We start from the raw sequence: 20,009 nt of genomic DNA, 5'->3' as shown, positions 1-20,009 counted from the left end.
GCGTTTCAATATTTTCCCATAGGCTTGCAATGTAAAGGTCACGAGTCTGGCCTGACCTCAGGTCACAGATATGAAAATTCTGAGATATACAAATTGCACATACTGGTACCCTAACTAAAGCCTGAAGAGAAGAAATTGATCGGTCAAAAACTCTAGCTCTGGCGTGATTGCAAACTTTTCTGAGGTAGGGTCACCAAACCGCCTCTGGTGACCTGACCTGAGGTCAGATCAACTCAAAATTTTCAGAAATGTTGCGTAAAAGCCTTTTAGTAAAAGTCAGAAAATTTGAGCTTCCTAGCTCAGAGGCCAGTGCTCAAAGCGTTTGGGAGAAATAACCAAAAAACCTCAGGGGGGCTCTTGAGGCCCCCCCCGCCAGGAATAGGGTTAACGGGCATTTCAATTCAATCAGTTCATTACCATTCAAGACCAAAAACGAGTGACTTATTTTGGAGTGGAATGGGAACTTTAAATTGGCTTGCACTAAGAAGATTCGGATTAAGGCGCAAATTACGAATTTGAAGCAAGATTAACAACAAACAATGCCGTTTTCATTAGCAACAGATAAAAGTCGCATTGATCCGCTTATGCGGCGCAAACAACTGTTAATTGAAGTAAAATCAAATATGTACATAAATACCGTCTGCATTAGATTAAATAAACATTGCATTGAACCGTTTATGCTATTACTTTCTGGGTCAATCATTGACCAATTAAAAGCAAAAGAATGCGTTTCAAATGATTTGTGAAAAAGGTAAGCAGAGCTGAAAATCTTGGGGCTTAAAGGGAGATAATGAGCTTTCTTGTTTCTTAAATAAAAATTACTCGACATCTATACTATTTCTACTGTAGTTTCTATAAAATATGAAAATTTCCTAGCACATTTTCGTATGTGAAAAAGGTTTTTATTTTTGCAAAAAAGAAGCAGTACTTGCAGTACTTGTAACACCCACCGAAATGCGTTGTCCTTCTCTATAAAAAAGTCGCAGTATATGGCGCTTTTGTTTCAAACAGCGACGCTTGGGTTTTTGTTTATGTTATCGCCTTGTCGTTGCTTGGTTGTAAGGATTCTAATTTGAATTAGAGTTAATTCGGTTTAGAATTAATTAGATTCTAATTCGGGGGTACATATTGCCTACTCTTCTTTGTTTCCAAGTATTATTTTGCGCCACAAATGAACGGCATGCGCCAGAAACGCAGCCAAATCTTGCGATTGCGACTACGAAATTCATTATTTTGGCCTCAGAGCCTGAAGCGAAAAATACAAGCATATTTATTTCAAAAAGACTTCAGGTTTGTCGAACGGTGTTATGAGAATTTTGATAACAGTACTGCATAAGTTTTTCAGTGATGCCGCAAAAGTGTTGTATCTATCTTCTTTTATTGTGCAGTCGGCGGGACCGATTCAAAATTGAGTCGTTGCTACTAAAATAGCAGCATATGGCGACAGATGATGAACAGGAAAAATAGTTGCGTAAATTTAGACATAAACCACCCCCAAACCATGAATATCTTTTGAAGGCACTATAGACGACCATTAACTAACTAGATGTGATGAAGATCAAATGTAATGAATACGCTCATTTTACAAAATTACATGCAAGTACCAAAAAGTGATGTAAGTACTTATTCAACGGTCATTTTCAGCGCTCCCCGCTAACGTGACTTCAAGTTGAGATATTTGCGGCAAGGTACCGAATTGAGCAAAATGGTTTTAATTTACATTATAACTTGTTGTGTTTTGTCAGAAAATGGTCCTAACTCAGATTTTGTGGAAAAAGGTCATAATCTCCCTTTAAGGTTATTTGCATAATATAGGTGCAATTATACACCAGTATAACGCCTTTTGGGGCGACTAACGGAGCGAGCGAGAGGGTGGGCCTTGCACGTGCGAAATTGCGAGGGGGTACCTCCAACTGACTTGTGCACGGCACCCTACTAACTGGTCTCTAGCGATGTGCCAAATTTGGGCAAAATCGGACCAGCCGTTCTCGAGATCTGGAAGTGGCACCCTGCACGTGCGCACGTGCAAGATGGGTCCCAACGGACTTGTGCACGGCACCCTACTAACCGGTCCCTAACCGTGTACCAAATTTGAGCGCAATCGGTCCAGCCGTTCCCGAGATCTGGAAACGACCCCTGCACGTGCGCACGTGCAGCAGCACCCCAACTCTGGCACATGTATATGCAGTGCCTAGTGGGTGCCTACCTACATGCCAACTTTCAGCGCAATTGGCCAAGTAGTTACCGAGATATTGCAACAATTACAAAACTGACACCTCTTCGTTTTGCACGTGGCACGTGCATAAGGGGTCACCCACATGCATCGGGAATAGTCCAATACTTGGTAGAAGGAATGAAGCTACCCTACAAAAATTACCGCGTGTAAATCGGTCAAGTGGTTGCTGAGATATAAGCCTCGCAAAAGCGTGACCACGATATAAGCCTCGCAAAAGCGTGACCACGGCCGGCCGGCCGGCCGCTCATACTCAGAAATTTCCGTTAATCTAAGGAAAGACTACGCTCGCTTCGCTCGCTCCGTAATAATTCTTCTATTTGAACTTTCAAGTTTTCTTAATTATTTGTAACCTTTTCTACCAATGGGTATCGACCTTCCGACTGAATTTGGCTTTCAGCTAGTTTTTTTTTATAACTAACCATAGCTTATCATTTATTGTTTTGGCTTCGCCAGCACTAGTCTAACCCTGCCCTGTCCAGCGGACCGGTACCGATGTGTGGCCGCGTACAGAGTTCCCGCGGAACAGACGTCACGCAGTGTGGGAGCCGGTCCTCCAGTTGGCGGCGATCGATGCCGTTCAAGGGCACGGCCAAACACAGGACCGTCTCCGGAGCGCAGAACGGGGAGGAACACAGGACCGTCTCCGGAGCGCGGGGAGGGAGGGACACAGCGCCCGTCTTCGGAGTCCGGAGCGCGGGGTAAGGAGGAGGAACACAGGACCGTCTCCGGAGCGCAGTGACGGGCCGGAACACAGGATCGTTTCTGGGGGGCGGGAGACGGCGGCGGTCGCCCGAACGAATGCAGGCCACAAGGCTCTAAGGGCCTCAGGAGACAGGCTGCACATCTAGGGCCCGAACGGCTGCAGGTGCCGAGCCCAAAAGGCTGAGTTTCACGTCCAAACGCAGGTGTCGGGCCCAGGCCCATGCCGCAGGTGCCGGACTTTAACAGCTGTAGCTGTGTCAGCCCCGGGATAGTCACTAGTTTTGAGTAGGAACGATTCATCAGCTAGATCGGGCTGTCTGTTTTTAATCATCATTTAAGTATGCGTTGCTATAACAAATCAAGCAAGAAAAAGTTGAATGCAAACAAAATTTGCATTGAACATCTTAATCTATTACAGCCATCCGTTAAAACCAAATTTTAGCACCGGATGACATATCACCGGGACACTGGAGGAAATCACCGGATGACATATCACCGTGAACTGGAAATCACCGGATGAGTCTCGAAGTCGAATCTCCATCATTTCAGCTGCAAAGTCCTTTTGCAGAGTGTCTCAACTGGTGCTATATATGATATCAAAATGGCATCTACATGTAGCGTATTTGGTGCGGGGATATTCCATTTGATATTCTACCCTGCTATGCAAGCATACCATTATTCCCCATGGTAGTAAGTGGTGCAGCGAACAATGACCACGTGTCACCAGCTTCCTATACCCCCCCCCCCCCCTACAATCGCGGGCGGATGCCACTTGTCAAGGTCGTGTGACGTCACGGTAGCTTTCAGTGGCTGTTCCGCCGCCAGCACCGCCCCCGGGCCCATAATGGAAATCAATGGGATGCCGCTCAGCGCTGAAAAGGCGGCCGGACCGACCCCCGGCGGCTCTGCTAAAATTCGGACGGACTGACCGGCCAAACTGACCCGCGAAACGCCAAATCTCTCCGACATGCGCCGAAGTAGAGGTGGGTGTGAAATCTTGCTCTTCATTACTAAAATAACAAATTTTAGGTATTAGCTTTCATATTTACCATAGTGAGGCACACATGTGCTGACGCGATCTGGTCTCAGCCAATTTATGCGAACAATTGAAAAAATCAGCATTGAACAATTCGAAGTAGGAGTCAAACGTATAAAAAATAAGCTACTGCATATCCGTTGCTACTGCCCTCCCCCCCCCCCCCCCCCCAGGGGCAGGGCTGAATTGACATATGACGGACAGGCATGCTATCACTATTAGGAGGACCAGGCTGTGACGGACAGGCCATCCGGTAGTGACCCGCCCGACCGCAGCCGGGGTGATAGCGGGTCGAGCCGCCGCCCCAGCCCCCTGTCCGGGCCAGCCCAGCAGTGTCTCAGGGTCGCAGGATCGGCATAAAAACCGACATAAGTCTGCCTATCGCAGACATCCTGCGGACGAGGCGCCTGGACTTTGGCCGAATAGAGCGTGGTACTTACACGGATGTCGGAACGTTACTGACTGGGCTTGGTGAAACGATTAAAGACGAAACAAAAACCTCGTAAAGAAGTCTAGGCACAGGATAATCATAGTTACATAAATAATAAATACAATCATCAAAATGTATCTCGGATCTCCAACGGTCAGGTAAATGATTCCATCTAAAGGCATGGGTGAATATACAGCAGCATGTGAACTGTGAAGTCCAGGGCGATGGCATGGTTCATTAGTGCATACAGCTATTCCAGTCGAATCCCTTCTCAGGCCTTCACTATGGATCCCATCCCATCCCTATCGACCTGCAGTGACGTCTGTCCTCTGTCCGCTGCCGTTCGCTCCTCTCCCGGCATCCCGTGCCCCCTCCCCCCCTGACCCTCCCTTCCATGACCAGCTGTCTGCCAAACCTGCCTGGAACTGGATTGCACCGGATTGGGGCGGCGCCTGATCCCACATACGGCTCCCACATCCTGCGTGCTTGGCATCAGCCCCAGGCGCGGCGGCCGCGGGGGGATGGTCTCCTTTTGACCCGGTGTTTGACATTCTATATAGGGCAGCCTATAGGAAGAGTATTCGGCCCCTTGCCAATAGGTGGCAAAAACTTAGTAAAAACATGAAAACTTATGTTATAATAAATTTAGTTTTTTCGCATTTCCTGGCATTTGATTTTGTCAGATTGCCAACAAGTTTGTGGTGGCATTTCACACTGAAGAATGGACTAAAACGTTTGCTATCGCAGCATTTAAACGTGCACCCTGCGGCTCTTAATACGGCCTATGGGCTCATCATGTCACAGTTCAGCAGAGGCGGCGCGGCAGAAGATAATTTGGGATAGGGGAGCTTTGGGTAATATCGGACAAGTGCAGTTATCTGATAAACTCTCCCCCAGCTGTATGTTAACTCAAACATTTTATTTGGAAAAAAGGGTAGCGCTTACTTCCTTTGTCGCCACTTCCCCTCGCAGGTAGTTTGCCGCTAGGCTGTCATAATTTTTTTTTTACGATAATCGCCATTTGTCCTTCCATCCATACAACTTATTAATTACCTGTTATCAGTGTTATGGCAGAGATAAAGAAGTTGTAACTGCCAAGTTGCACCTTCTCCACTTACCGGAACATTTTTGTTATCGATTATGAGCCAACTATGTGTTCAATGTGCTTGTTGCACCCATTTTGCCGCAATTTGAACGTCCTACGTGTTTGTTATTATCGGACACCCATCCGATATTACCCGCGCCCCTCTGGGGGTCCTGAAATTCCACGCCCTTCCGGGAAGGGGGGTTGCTTAGCCCCCCCCCTTCTAACTCGGCTCCTGGACCACGAAGCGACACGCGGAGGGCGGCGTTCGAAAGAGCATGCAAAATAATGACGAAAATATTTTGGTCACTTTTTTGGTCAGGTCGGTCATGGGACTCAGGTTACCAGCAGTCATTAAAGGTCAAATTTCACCGATTTTCAGGTAGAATATCGACAATTTGCAAGAAGCTGACGGATAACTCGGGAACCAATATCAATATCAAGACTCTTGGGATCCATTCGGATGCCCGTCCGTAATTTGCTGCTGCTGACCGATAATATCCAAGTAACTTTTTTTTCTTTAAAAAATCGCTGCGCTCCAACGCGACACCGTAACTTCAGCGGACTTTCTAAAAACAAAGTTTTGGGCTTTCTACATATACCTATTTGTATAACTCCAAGTTAAATAAAAATGATAACGTCCATGCATAGACCACTATATACGATATATAGTGGTCTATGGTCCATGTTATGATGACTTGAAGTTACCCGACCGATAATACCCAAAGTTCCCCTAGGTCAGGGGTTTTGGAGCGCAACAACGCTCAGCCCAGAGGATAAGAGCCGGTCCTTTAAAGGGACCCTTCCACCTTCAAAAAAGTTAATGAATTGGCATAAAAGTGCTGTCGCCTGGTTCAGAGTAAGCAAAAATGAATATATACAGAATTTCATTGAAAAATATTAACCGGTTTTTGAGATATTACATAGACAATTAGGTACTTTTGTTTTTTTTTTTTCAAGCCTTCGCTTTTCCTATCGACGTCATTTTGAAGCAATAATTTGGTATCTTAAAAGTGCGGCAAATGTTGCGCGCAAAGCAGTATATACCACCACGGTTTACCAAAGTTTTTCCTGGGAGGGGGGGGGGGCAAAAAGATACGTTTGCCCCATCTCTGAAGGTGGGGGGGGGGACTGTTATATACATACCTATACATACCGCCGCCACCCCAGCAATTCACACCCGCACATTTGCAGACAGATGATCGCCAAGGAATCCACACACATTTTCAGCGACGCCAATACCCGCCGTGAAATGATAGAACAAGGCTTCCTGCTAAAAAAAAAGTACCTAAGGAAAATCGCTATTTGTTCCAGCCAACAAAAAGGTGAGCACCGAAACGGCACGCCCCCGGCCCGGGTTCGATCTCTGTTGGAACCAGTAAAGGTCCTAGGGAATTAGGAGGACTGCTTTACTGACCTGTTGGCCTTCCACCACCAGTGATGTTTGGTCTGTGTGAACCGTGCCTCTCGGTAGTGGCCGTACTTGTCCGGATAGAGGGCGTTCACACAGCCAGCCTTCACAGCCCTGTGGGTATACGGCGCAGGCCGGTCAAAGGAGTGGAAGGAGTGGACGGTAGGCAGTGGTGTTGTTCTTTATACTCTGCAGCAGTAACAGCCCCCCCCCCCTCATGGCCCATCGACAGTGAAGGGGTACTGATAACGAGTGAGCATGAGCATTGACGCAAACAACGATTGAACATGAACATTGAATGCTAAAATCCGAACATGGACTATGACCATTGGACAATGGGCAAATGGTCACAACACTTATCAAATATCACTGATAAATGATGATATTATGCACAGTGCACGCTTCCGAAAAAAATTCATCCTGCAGGCAAATCATAACGTCAGCTAACTACCTGCCAGCGATTTCCATCCACCTTTGTCTCTGCCGAACAGTGAAACCGCTCGACCGTCGCGGGTCCATTACCGAAATACCGAGTGGAGGGGAGCCGCCGCCCCTCCGCTGGGGGGGGGGGGGGCGGAACCCGACCCACCCTCGGTAATACGACACTATAGCACGGGGCACAGGGCGGCGCACTGCCGGCACAGAGAGCGCCGCGGCGTCACGGGACCGACACGGGCCATAGGTACCACAACAGCAGCTGCCGGAGCGCTCAGAGGGAAACGGAGGAAACATGCAGATCAGAACTACTTAACAAACTACTTAACATCCTGGGCAGTATGCAAACCGCTTGGGTAGTGTGAGTATCAAGTATGCATAGTATGTTTGAAACAACGTGTTTTAAACAAATCAATTATAGAATACTACCCGACCCCTAGGGCAGTATAACCTATGCAATGCATACCGCAACCAAACGCAATAATTTGCATTCAGTGAGTTCTGTGCCAGCGATCCATGGCGAACCGCACGCAGTATTTTATTCCGCCCATTCACTGCAGCTGTTGACAGTGAGTCAGCCAGCGACGTGCTCGTTATCAGCGGCAGCACGGCACAAAGGCCTCACTGGCGCGGCAACACTGGCGAGTGGAAGCAGGCGCACGCGTGACAACAACTACATAGCAACGCGGGTCATTCCCCGACCAAGCACGCAAACTTCGCCACCAACAAAGAAGTCACCCGCTGCCGCCGTTTGACATTCACGTTCATTTAACCGTATCTGCCACTTACCAGCATGTGAGGGGACCTGACAGGACAAATGCAACTCTCCACACACTCCCCGGATGATTAGCAAATGCCTCCCTCACCTGTATCCCTCCCAGCTGCTTGTGGCATACATATGTTTCCTGTCACTCACCTGTCTCTCGTCATGTCCCTGGCACAGTCCTGCGCTGATTGGCCCGGGAACGTGTGCGGATGCAGCTGCAGCGAGAACGGGTAGAACACCTGTATGAACCGGCAAAAGTCCACGCGGCGCACCTCGGCGTTCACCGCCTCGTCGAACACGTCATGGCTGAAGACGAGCAGGACGGTCTCGATGCCGCGCGCCGCTCGCAGGCTGCCGATCAGCTGGCGGAGGTAGTCGAGGCGCGTGTGCACCTGGATCACGATCACCACGTCGGAGGGCTGCAGGGGCGCCGGCTCGCCGCCGCCGGGCGCGCGCACCACCTGCTCGTCGTTGAGCCGCTCCACGGTGCCGGCCAGCCAGGGCGACAGCGGCGTGGTGGGCGGCGGCGGCGCCGTGCTGACCGGCGACGATGACGGCTCCGACGGCGAGCTGCCCTCGGAGGGCTCGGCGCCGGCCGGGGCCGCCGACGGCGCCGGCGAGTGCAGCTGCAGCAACAGGAAGGCCAGCACCAGCAGGAAGACGAGCGCGGTCCTCAGCAGGCGGGCCAGCAGCCGCGGCAGCATGGCGCCCCGGCGCCGCCTGCCGCCAGACACGGGGTCAATGTGAGGTCAGATATAGGCGAGGTCTGACACGGGGGTGGGGTCAGGTACGGGGCGAGGTCAGACACAGGGGAGATCAGACACATGACGAGGTCACAGAACGAGGTGACAGGGCGAGGTCAGGTACAGGACAAGGTCACAGGGCTAGGTCACAGGACAAGGTCACAGGGCTAGGTCACAGGACGAGGTCACAGGGCGAGGTCACAGGGTGATGTCAGACAAAGGGCGATATGCCAGGGAGAGGCCAGACACAGGGCGAGGTCAGGTGCAGGACGAAATCACAGGGAGAGGTCAAAGAGCGATGTCAGACACAGGGCGAGGTCACAGGGCGAGGTCACAGGGTGAGGTCACAGGGCAAAATCACAGGGTGAGGTCATAGGATCAGGTGAGGCACAATGTGGATACATGTTCCAGGATGATCGGAAACAGTAACTCGGTAACAAGAATCGGGAATAAAACGGAATATATTAGGTACGTGGATGATATATAAAGATATGTGTGCTTATAACTCTACTGCGAAACAAGTGCCTGTTCTGTTTACACAGATAGTTGTGTTTATGTTATGCCAGTTCAAGTAGTCGTCCGTATGCGGGTAAAAACTTTTGCCTGTTGCGAAACCGCCGCTAGAACGGCTCAACTCCAGTATACATAGGGTGTATCGTCGAATTTTGATTTTTTTTAATCGTCTTCACTACTAAATTTTATTGGTCCCTGGCATGTTTGAAGCCGTAGGATACCAATCAAAAAAATCTGGGACGAAAACCTAGCCTGCTGCGAGAGGTTGAACGGAAGCCTGTCGGGACGGCGCCAGGCGTTGAAGTCTCCCCGTTAGTTACGCGCACACTAGCACCACGCGGCGGCTGGCGCCGTGCCGCCGCGTTCCCGGTCAGCCGCGTTTTAGCGTTCACTGACGGGTCGAGGTGATTATTCTAAGCTTTCCTAAGAAGCTTTCTGCCCCGCAGCTCATTATTGAGCAAGAATATCGCACAAACTGCATAGAACATTGACATGCAGGTTGTCGGCACATATGGAGAAGGGGATGTTTTGGTTAATGCCTCCTTTAATGGGAAGAGATTGTGGAAGAACAACACATTTCTCTTGGCAATTACTCATCCTCCTTCTTCCTACGTGCCTGCTTTAGTAATCGAAGTACCCCTATTGACTCTACGTTCTTGATTCGGCTGTCGATTTTATGCATGGAATTCTGCTATATTATATTTTCTCGCTCAATGTCCCCTGAGCTATATTGAGGCGTCACGGGACAGCAATGCTCAGCTCACAACTGCAGGGAAAAAGTCAATGTGGTCATGCGTTTTGTATGCCAAAATGTGTGAGCCTTGGCGTGTACCAGCAGCCGTTGTCACCATTGTGATTTTCACGACTTTATTTTTATAAGGATGCAATTGCCCACTTCCCAGTTCCCAGACTGGGTTTGGAGATATAGTTTTACAGAAACATTTAGGAATGTCTGTAATGTAAGTTAAAAGCTAATACCGAAAGGAATCCACATATTTTCGATTTCCTGTATGCTGTATTGCTTACGTCATGCCAGACGTCATGATGGCATGGTTGCGATTGATGGTATGTCGGATGGTCAGGGTACGAACTCACGGTAAGTCAGCTTGGCCGGCAGGCATCAACAGGCACAATAGTCTTACACTGATATCGTCACCCTCAGTTATTCGTCACCATTCAGCAGCAGGCCCAGAGCTTCGGGCTTTGAAGTTTGAACCGTAAGGTACACTGAAAGAAAAAATGACACCCTGTACGGGGTATTGACGGTCATGTCAAAAATAACACCCGAGTGGGGTGTTTTGAGGGGAGTCGCTGAGCTATTATAAATGGGGTGTTTGGCGTACACCCCAGGAGGGTTTCGACGCATAGTGGGGAGTCGCAGCCGCTAAAGGGGGGTCAGCGCCGGCCCACATGGGGTTCCGTTAGACTGCAGGTGACACCCCTCAAATATCAGCCGAGCACCCCTTTTTGGTCCCTAAGCACCCGACATGGTGTCAAACCCCCAAATTAGGGTGTAAAATATAGCAGCTCAACTCCCCTATTTTTCTGATATAACTCCCCATATCGTTCCTGACCCCCACGCGGGGAACCGCGCGCCTTCAGCAGGGAATCTCTCAGAGAAGTTTCACTCCCCTATACTTCCGAAAAACTCCCGGCGAGGATTAAACGTCCTTCGGAACGAGAATCTCAGACTATATTTATAACCGGGTGAGGAGTTACTCTTTCCGTTCGCGGCCTTGCGGCGCCCTGTAGTGTGCACGACCAACGTATGACACGGTAATCAGTCTAGATATCATCATGATATAGTTGGCCACTCTACGCTATGCACGTTTTTGCCTTAGCTCCAAACATGCACCAGCCATTCGTGAAAAACAGGTCCCGATTTTACCAACTTTAGTTTGCGCCATCTATCGGTAGGATTTGAAGCTGAAAACACGGGGTGTCACTCCAGGATAATGACACCCCAGAGGGGTTTCAACGGGGGTGTCTCAGCGACACTCCAATTTTTTGGCCTGCAATTTTTTGGGAGTTCGCTAGCCGAACCTCTCCCAAGGGGGTCATGTACATTTTTGCGGCGTCAAAAGGTAATGGGGCTCCCGTGTCGGGTGTCACAACACCCATGACATCCTAAAATCATGAAAACGGAGCCTAATTTAGGAGTATTTTGGAGTATGTGGTGTCAGATTGTAAGAAATGGGGTTCCCCGATTTTTTTCAGTGTACAGGTGTAGGAGCAAGACATTGCGCCGATTCGAAGGGCTGGAAGGGCAGCATCGCGGGGGCTGGAATGCGCCTGAGCGGCTGAGACCATCCCATTGGGACGGGGGTGTTCTGAGTGCACTCAGCCGCTCATGCTGGGAAATGCATCCAATGGAGCTCTCCCCCCATCCCCCCGTTTCGAATGATTAGGGTGACCTTTAGTCTAGAACAAGGCAGGATGACTGTTGGCTGGTCCCGAGGATAGATACAAAGGACAGGTAATGACATCATATAATGAATCGAAGACGGCCCCGGTCCGATCCTCTGATAGAGGTTCAACACGTATCTCGTTGTGGACTATTTCGTTTTCCTCCACCGTAGTTTTTGCACCGACCTGAACGGGTTGGAAGGTAACGATGTTCAGAAACCATTAAGATCGTAATTGTATATTCGTTGTATATTCGTTCACTGAACAGGTAGGACAGGTTCAACACAGTCAAAACCTCATCCTATCATCCAATAATTATAAAGTACTCTTCATGGAATGGAAAGGCTAACCTAACTCAACGAATATACAATTACGACCTTAATGGTTTCTGAACATCGTAATCTTCCAACCCGTTGAGGTCGGTGCAAACACCACGGTGGAGGAAAACGAAATGGTCCACAACGAGATACGTGTTGATGAGCCTCTATCAGAGGATCGGGCCGGGGCCGTCTTCGATTCATTATATGATGTCATTACCTGTCCTTTCTATCCTCGGGACCAGCCAACCATCATCCTTCTTTGTTCTAGACTAAAGGTCAGCCTAATCATTCGAAACGGGTGGGGATGGGGTAGAGCTCCATTGGATGCATTTCCCAGCATGAGCGGCTGAGTGCACCCAGAACACCCCCGTCCCAATGGGATGGTCTCAGCCGCTCAGGCGCATTCCAGCCCCCGCGATGCTGCCCTTCCAGCCCTTCGAATCGGCGCAATGTCTTGCTCCTACACCTGTGCCTTACGGTTCAAAGCCCGAAGCTCTGGGCCTGCTGCTGAATGGTGACGAATAACTGAGGGTGACGATATCAGTGTAAGACTATTGTGCCTGTTGATGCCTGCCGGCCAAGCTGACTTACCGTGAGTTCGTACCCTGGCCATCCGGAATACCATCAATCGCAACCATGCCATCATGACGTCTGGCATGACGTAAGCAATACAGCATACAGGAAATCGAAAATATGTGGATTCCTTTCGGTATTAGCTTTTAACTTACATTACAGACATTCCTAAATGTTTCTGTAAAACTATATCTCCAAACCCAGTCTGGGAACTGGGAAGTGGGCAATTGCATCCTTATAAAAATAAAGTCGTGAAAATTACGATGGTGACAACGGCTGCTGGTACACGCCAAAGCTCACACATTTTGGCATACAAAACGCATGACCACATTGACTTTTTCCCTGCAGTTGTGAGCTGAGCATTGCTGTCCCGTGACGCCTCAATATAGCTCAGGGGACATTGAGCGAGAAAATATAATATAGCGGAATTCCATGCATAAAATCGACAGCCGAATCAAGAACGTAGAGTCAATAGGGGTACTTCGATTACTAAAGCAGGCACGTAGGAAGAAGGAGGATGAGTAATTTCCAAGAGAAATGTGTTGTTCTTCCACAATCTCTTCCTATTAAAGGAGGCATTAACCAAAACATCCCCTTCTCCATATGTGCCGACAACCTGCATGTCAATGTTCTATGCAGTTTGTGCGATATTCTTGCTCAATAATGAGCTGCGGGGCAGAAAGCTTCTTAGGAAAGCTTAGAATAATCACCTCGACCCGTCAGTGAACGCTAAAACACGGCTGACCGGGAACGCGGCGGCACGGCGTGTCGGCCGGTGGAATTGCCGACTTACTTGGAGGTTCGGTGTGCCGATGCGTCCCCAAAGCCGGTCTCGAGCACTCTCTGTATTTGATAATTCACGCACGCTTTTATACAGGATCTTGCACGCACAGCGCGATCATATAAGGAGCGTCATGCGGCAAGCGCATAAGCTTATTCGAGGAACGACGCGGAAACCTCTGCAGAACCGGTCAGTCGTTGAATTAATAACCCGGATCTGCAGCGGGCCGCACGCACCTGAACAAGGCCATACGCGCTTGTAGCAATAGTCCTTTGAACAAAGCCTTGCGACATTACCTCCCCTCCCCCATGAGCCGACAATAGGAGGCGTCAGAACAACACACGACCGAGTGAAGAAGTAGACGTCCCGAGCTGGTGGGTGACTTGCTCGCAGCGCGGAGATGTGTAGGTCCTCCGGATCTTGATGTCCGAGGTCCCGACCCATGACAGAGCCGCGCTGATGAGATCACCGTCAGTGGACAGTGACAGAAGGCGCGGCCGGCTGGAGCGGGCGGTGCTGTCGACTGCTGGCGGCCAGTGATTGTGGTGGCAACTGGCTGTAGTCGACAGCGACGCCGGTGGTAGAGGGGACCTCTGGATGGTGTGCGAGCAGAAGTCGACGGGGACGTCTCGAGTCGATGCACTGGTACCGGACCATGGTTGTGTGGCGATTGTACTTGTAGGGCGATTTTGACCGCACTCGGGTAATGTGGTCCCGAGAATGCACGCCGGATAATCGCCATGGAGTCAGGTACCAGTGGCGGTGTGGTTGACTCGGCTGGTACTCGACGTCCCGGCTGCCGGCCGGGCCCTTGGCCAGGCAGCGGAGACGTGAAGATCGGTCAGCCGTGTGTATTTGACAGTCCATTGTGGCCCATGAGGAGTGAGTCGGCATGCAGCAACAGGCGATGCGAGTATGGTCGGCTGTCTGCAACATACAAAATCTTTCATCAATGGCACATACGTACACAAGACAAACGAACAGACATATACAAGCCTTAAAAACTATACATGATTTTTTTTTTTATGACGATCTGGCTGAAGTGGATGCAAGTAGGTATGCATATGAAACATGTGGGGCAACACATCAAGATAGTTGCCGCCAGACCGCCATGACATTAGCCGTAAGTACATGGTGATACAACCGAAAATGAAGGTCTTGACGAGCAGCCGGAGAAATGATATAGCCAAGATGTATGTATAGGGGCTATCGACGGCATAGATTGATTACCATCGAAAAGATGAAGATAGCGGCGATAATAGCGAAGAACCAGTAGAGCCCCTGCTGTAGTGTAGTTCCCAATGAAGAAGTGGTCGAAAGAAAAGAATCAAAGAGACCACTGGAGTGAATGACAGCTGTGGACTGGGCGACCGTCTCATTGCGCTGGGTAAGTGAAAGAGTAGGGGTATCTAAACAGAAAGAGACGGGTTCACAGCTTTTAATTTCGTTATAGTAAAGACACAGTCTTTCCTCGTGACAGGGGACCGACGTAACGAACTGAATTGTCACGAGGGAGCTGTCAGTGGATAAGGCCACTGCACGGGATGAAAGTGGGATATTATTGAAGGATACGGAAACCGTACCTGGAGAGCAGATGGATTTGGCTCGTATGATAATTTTGGCAGCCACTGGACATGAATGACACCCAGTGACTGAATCAATCGATTCAATACGAGGACAAATTTTGTAATGGGATATGGCAAGGGACATGTCATTGAAGCGTATGTGAATATTTACTGGGGCACTCCGAAGTAGTTTAGATTGCAAAACACCGTCCGAATTAATGTAAAGGTGGTGGTTATGAACGGCGCGAGGAAGGATATTAGGACGCTGATTCTGGATAACCGAAATGTAACTTTGAGGGATATGGCATCGAAGGGTTGTTTCGTAGTTAGTGCAGTCAACCATGAGGGGGCTAAAAATAAAATCGGTAGACAGCGGTTTGGGGGCCTGAATGTCACCCAATTGACCTGGGGTAGGCTGAGATGGAGAAGAAGCGGATTCCAGATGTGAGTCAGAAAAGTCATGGACGTTTTGGACGAGGTATGGGGATGGCAGGGATAGGGGCTGGTCATAGGTACCTAAGACATTCAGTTCAATGCCAGAATTTGTAATAACTTGATCGGATGTCGTGGTATTGACTAAACGATTGTCGATAGCTTCCGAAATTGTAATGATTGGTTGACAAGTATGCCCTGTAATCTTGTCAACACGATAGGTGGCATTGTACTGTGGGAGTAGGTACCAGCGGAAATGAAGGCAGGGATCATAATGAATGACGCCACAAAATCTAGTTTTTGCTGGAATAGAAATGCATGACGTGATGCCGGGCCATGAAAGTGATTCTTTGGTGATTTCCGGAAAGTATTCTCGCCGAGGAACACATTTGGCTCCCCAGCTGCAATACTCAAAGTTAGGGCATATCAACTTGGAAGAAATTTCAACGGAAACCGGAAAAGTATAATATTGGTGAATTGTGGTCCATTGGCAAAAGACGTCTTCAAATTTAATCCGAATGTAATAAACATTGGCGCCACTGTCGTCCGAAAAGAACATGCAAGTCGTAGAACCTATGTTACTCAGACTAAGCTGTGCCTGTCCTGAGATAACACAGGATTGCTTACCTGTGGGCAATGTTTGACACTGCGATATACGAGAAGATATTATTTTGAGTTCATTGCAGTCATCGTGAATAGAAGAAGCCAGAATGAGCGGTAAAAAACAAATAAGAATAACCACACTATACTTAAGCTGCATAGATTTAGGAGCGGGTGGTGTCTGTACCTGATTGGGTGAATCGGCAAATTGGGAGATTTTAGAGAAGGCTGTAGAAATCTGGCGGCGGGATGTATGGCCAGCTACAGCGCCCGTTCGTAGAGAAAGGCGGAAGCAAGAACGGACAAGACGGTAAATGCCAAAGATAATGTAGCAAATAGTACGAAGTATACTGAAAATAGCGTTACAGGCAGATCGAACGTAGATAATAACTAGACCAGAAACAATGATGATAAATCCATAAACTAAGTACTGAATGGTGTGGGGTAGGCATGAAAGATTCAACAACATTTCTTTGCAAAAAGTACAGGAGATTCTAGAGCATCGAGTAGAACTGGGGATCAAAACTGAGCCAGACAAAACGTTACCATCGGGGGAAACAAACGTAAACGATAACGTGCCTTCTGTGTAACGTAGTTCAGTTGGAAGAACAAATTGGCGATCGGTATCTGAAACAGTATGGATAATTTCGAGGCCATCTTTCCTGGCGATGAAAGTTCCTGAAGTATTGAAAGTAAAAACAGGATCATGAAAAATAATTTCGGCGAAATCGTTTTGAAAGTTGGCAGTGTCTACGCTGAGAAGTTTTCTAGCGGGTGCCAAGTTGATTGGGCTTTGGTAAAAACAAGCTTTGAATGACACTAGAAGAGGGTCTTCGAATCCAAAATCATGGGAAATTTGCAGATAAGAATGGAAACTAGCAAAGCGGGTAACACAAGAGCATGAAGACTGATTATCACAGGGAAGCTTATTACAAAATGCTTCGTCGCCGTGGCAGGGCTGCGTCTCAGGACAATTGCAGACCTCTGCCTGGCGTCGGCGGTCGTCGTCTAACCGTCTGGTACAATCATAGGCAGCATGGGTCCCATTGGTTTCGAAATGCGGTTGAGAAAGAAAATGTGTCGGGGCATACAGCGTGCCTTTATGTTGAGCGAAAGTTACCCAATTAACGACGGGGCAGTCGGAGCACATTAAACAAGTTTGGTGTTCTGGGCATTGTTCCACGGCACAAATGTTGTCGGGCAGTTCCAGCACGGGAGGGTCGAAATCTCCGATTGCGCACCAATCGGTGGTACGATGATAGTAACATATATGGTATAGGCCTAAAGAGAACGAGATATACTGAAGTACAATGAATAATTTTGGAAGTGGGTGCTGCATGATTGTACCACGGTTTTCTCCAAGCACCTGAAAAAGAACGGGTCTTTTAATGTTATCGGTTGAACGTACGGCGTACAAATCATTTCAAAAATTATTCAACAGATATATATGATATATCGTGAACATTGGCAATTGTAATCATTGTCGTCAGTGACGAATCATCATCTTATCCTAACGGGGATATATACAAGGGAACGCGTTCCTTAATCTAGCATGCCTTTTCATGTCCGCTCACTGGCGGAATCTATCTGGCGGCCGTATATGATGGCGCGGCCTCAGATTGTAGGCCGGCTCGTCCTGTCGGGGACCTGGGTCTACCGCAGGGGCCGCGGGAACTTGCCATAGTTCCTCTAATAGAGCTAAATTGTATTCAGGCACTTCTGGTGCCGCAAGATCTGCTTCTTCAGCAGAGCGGGGTCCTGCAGAAATCCCTGGCGTGACCGGCAGTGTAATGAGCGGGTGTGCATCAGTATTACTGCGCTGAGTGGCCTGGCCTACGGAATCACCGTCAGGTTCGCAACTGCGAGAAGGATCTTCTGAGGCTTTGAGCTGTGGGTGCTCAGTAAAACGCCTCAGCCGGTCGACGTGGACGAGCTGCACGTCGTCAGGGTTTGAGGTGTGCTGTATACGAGCATTCACGGGGCTCGTCATGTGCAGCACACGGTATGGGCCACGGTTGACTTTTTGGAATTTGCGAGTCAAACCGGGCTTGAACTGAGGATTGTGAAGGAACACAAGGGAGTTGGGAGGAAAGGATGGGGTTTGGTCTTGTGTCGCGTGAGACTGTTCTTGTGCCAAAATAGCGGATTCGTTGTTTGCACGCACGACGGAGTGAAGAGAATCCAAATGTTTGTGAAGGACGTCGCGGTAAGAATCGATGGATGAGAACGGATCGAATGGAACCTGTGCGTCTACATCTAAAGGGAGGATCGGATCTCGGCCTGTGAAGATTTGGGCTGGAGTGTCTCCAGTCGAACGATTTACGGAAGAACGAATCGCAAACAGAGCGAGAGGCAGTACTTCGTCCCAATTTCTTTGCGAAGAATCGACAAACTGGGACAAAATATTGCCAATTGTGGAATGGAGTCTTTCGACACGACCGTTTGCTTGCGGGTGACGTGGAGAGGACAAGATGCGTTTGATGCCTAATAATTTGCAGATAGCTTGCATGAGTTTGGACGTAAAATTTGACCCACGATCACTAAGCAAAATTTTGCTAATGCCATGACGAGAAATGATCTGTTCTACAAATGCTTTGGCTACCGCTTCTGTGGTAGTTTCTGATAAGGGAACAGCTTCGGGATACCGACTAAAATGATCAATCCAACTAAGATAGTGAGTGTTGCCACGATAACTTTCTTTCAGAGGTCCGACGATATCAAAAGATGCGATGTGCATGGGGTATTCTGGAACAAGAGTTCGCTGCAAAGGAGCACGTTTGATGTGTTTGTGGGTGTGTCTTTCCATACAAAGACGGCAGGACTCTACATACTTTTTCACGTCGGTGTACATACCCTTCCAAAAGAATGACAACCGAATCTTTTGCAATGTCTTTTCGAACTTCAAATGACCAGACCAGATCGTGTCATGATATTTTGAACGATACTCAATTGCATCGGCTTTGGAACAACCATTTGATCGAGAAAGGGACGAGTTTTGTTCTTTTGTGGGGAAACATGATATAGCAAACCATCTGAACTGAGGAAGTAAGCAGACAACTCTTCATGTAACTGTAAATCGTTGCGAACGTTTGTTTTTCCTGATAATTGATTTATGATGGGCACAAGAGCTGGATCTTTTCGTTGTTCGGTCTTAATTTTCTCACGGGTCCATCCTTCGTTTTCGAAGGTAGTGCTAGACACATAACCAAGAAAATCTGTTTTAGACTGTGAATCTACTCTGGTACGAGAGAGAACATCGGCTTTCACGTTTTGTCGACCTGGCAAATAATGAATTTCAAAGTCGAAAACACTAAGCTTCTGAGACCATCTAGTCAAACGACCACCTGGATTTGTACCTTTGAATATACCACGCAATGGTAGGTGATCTGTGAAGACATGTGTAAAATGACCAAGGAGATAACAACGCAAGTTCTCAAATGCCCAATAAATAGCGAGACATTCTTTTTCTGTAGTAGAATAATTTCGCTCAGCTTTGTTGAGCTGACGACTGATAAACGCGACGGGGTGAAGATCGTTTCCATGTTTCTGTTCTAAAACAGCGGATATTGCAAAATCACTTGCGTCAGTAGACATATAGAAATCTTTCGTGAAGTCGGGAAATCGCAAAACCGGAAAATGTAGCAGTGCGCGTTTGATAGCTTGAAAATTTTCCTCACACTTCTCGGACCAATCGAATGAAACGTTCTTGCGAGTGAGATTGATCAGAGGAGCAGCCAACTCAGACATATTGGGGATATGTCTCCGATAATAGTTTGTAAACCCTAAGAAAGATCGCACTTCTTTGACTGAGGTCGGGGTAGGGAAGTCCTGAACTGCTTGAATCTTGGAAGGATCAGGTCGAATGCCATGCTCATCAACAATATGACCCAAATACCGAATTTGTCGGTGCATAAAAGAACACTTGGATGGCTTGAGAACGAATTGGGTTTTTTCAAGACGAACAAGAACTCTTTCT

The 20,009-nt window shown here is 48.3% G+C and overlaps 1 protein-coding gene across 2 annotated transcripts in view; it reads right to left on the bottom strand.

Moving 5' to 3' along the window:
- LOC122386710 (alpha-1,6-mannosyl-glycoprotein 2-beta-N-acetylglucosaminyltransferase-like) overlaps positions 1 to 20,009 on the bottom strand; it is a 55,638-nt gene that overhangs the window by 23,005 nt on the left and 12,624 nt on the right. For both annotated transcript variants that reach the window (XM_043376187.1, XM_043376188.1), the window contains exons 2-3: positions 8,251 to 8,820; positions 6,906 to 7,013 (exon numbers count right to left, since the gene is read on the bottom strand). In XM_043376187.1, the coding sequence (XP_043232122.1) occupies positions 6,906 to 7,013; positions 8,251 to 8,804 (662 nt within the window). In that variant the 5' untranslated portion in view covers positions 8,805 to 8,820. The remainder of the gene's footprint in view (positions 1 to 6,905; positions 7,014 to 8,250; positions 8,821 to 20,009) is intronic.

The sequence above is a fragment of the Amphibalanus amphitrite genome, unplaced genomic scaffold (genome assembly GCF_019059575.1).
Source record: "Amphibalanus amphitrite isolate SeventyFive unplaced genomic scaffold, NRLGWU_Aamphi_draft 000260F_arrow, whole genome shotgun sequence".
Classification (NCBI taxonomy): domain Eukaryota; kingdom Metazoa; phylum Arthropoda; class Thecostraca; order Balanomorpha; family Balanidae; genus Amphibalanus; species Amphibalanus amphitrite.
This window is presented reverse-complemented; position numbering and strand designations above follow the sequence as displayed.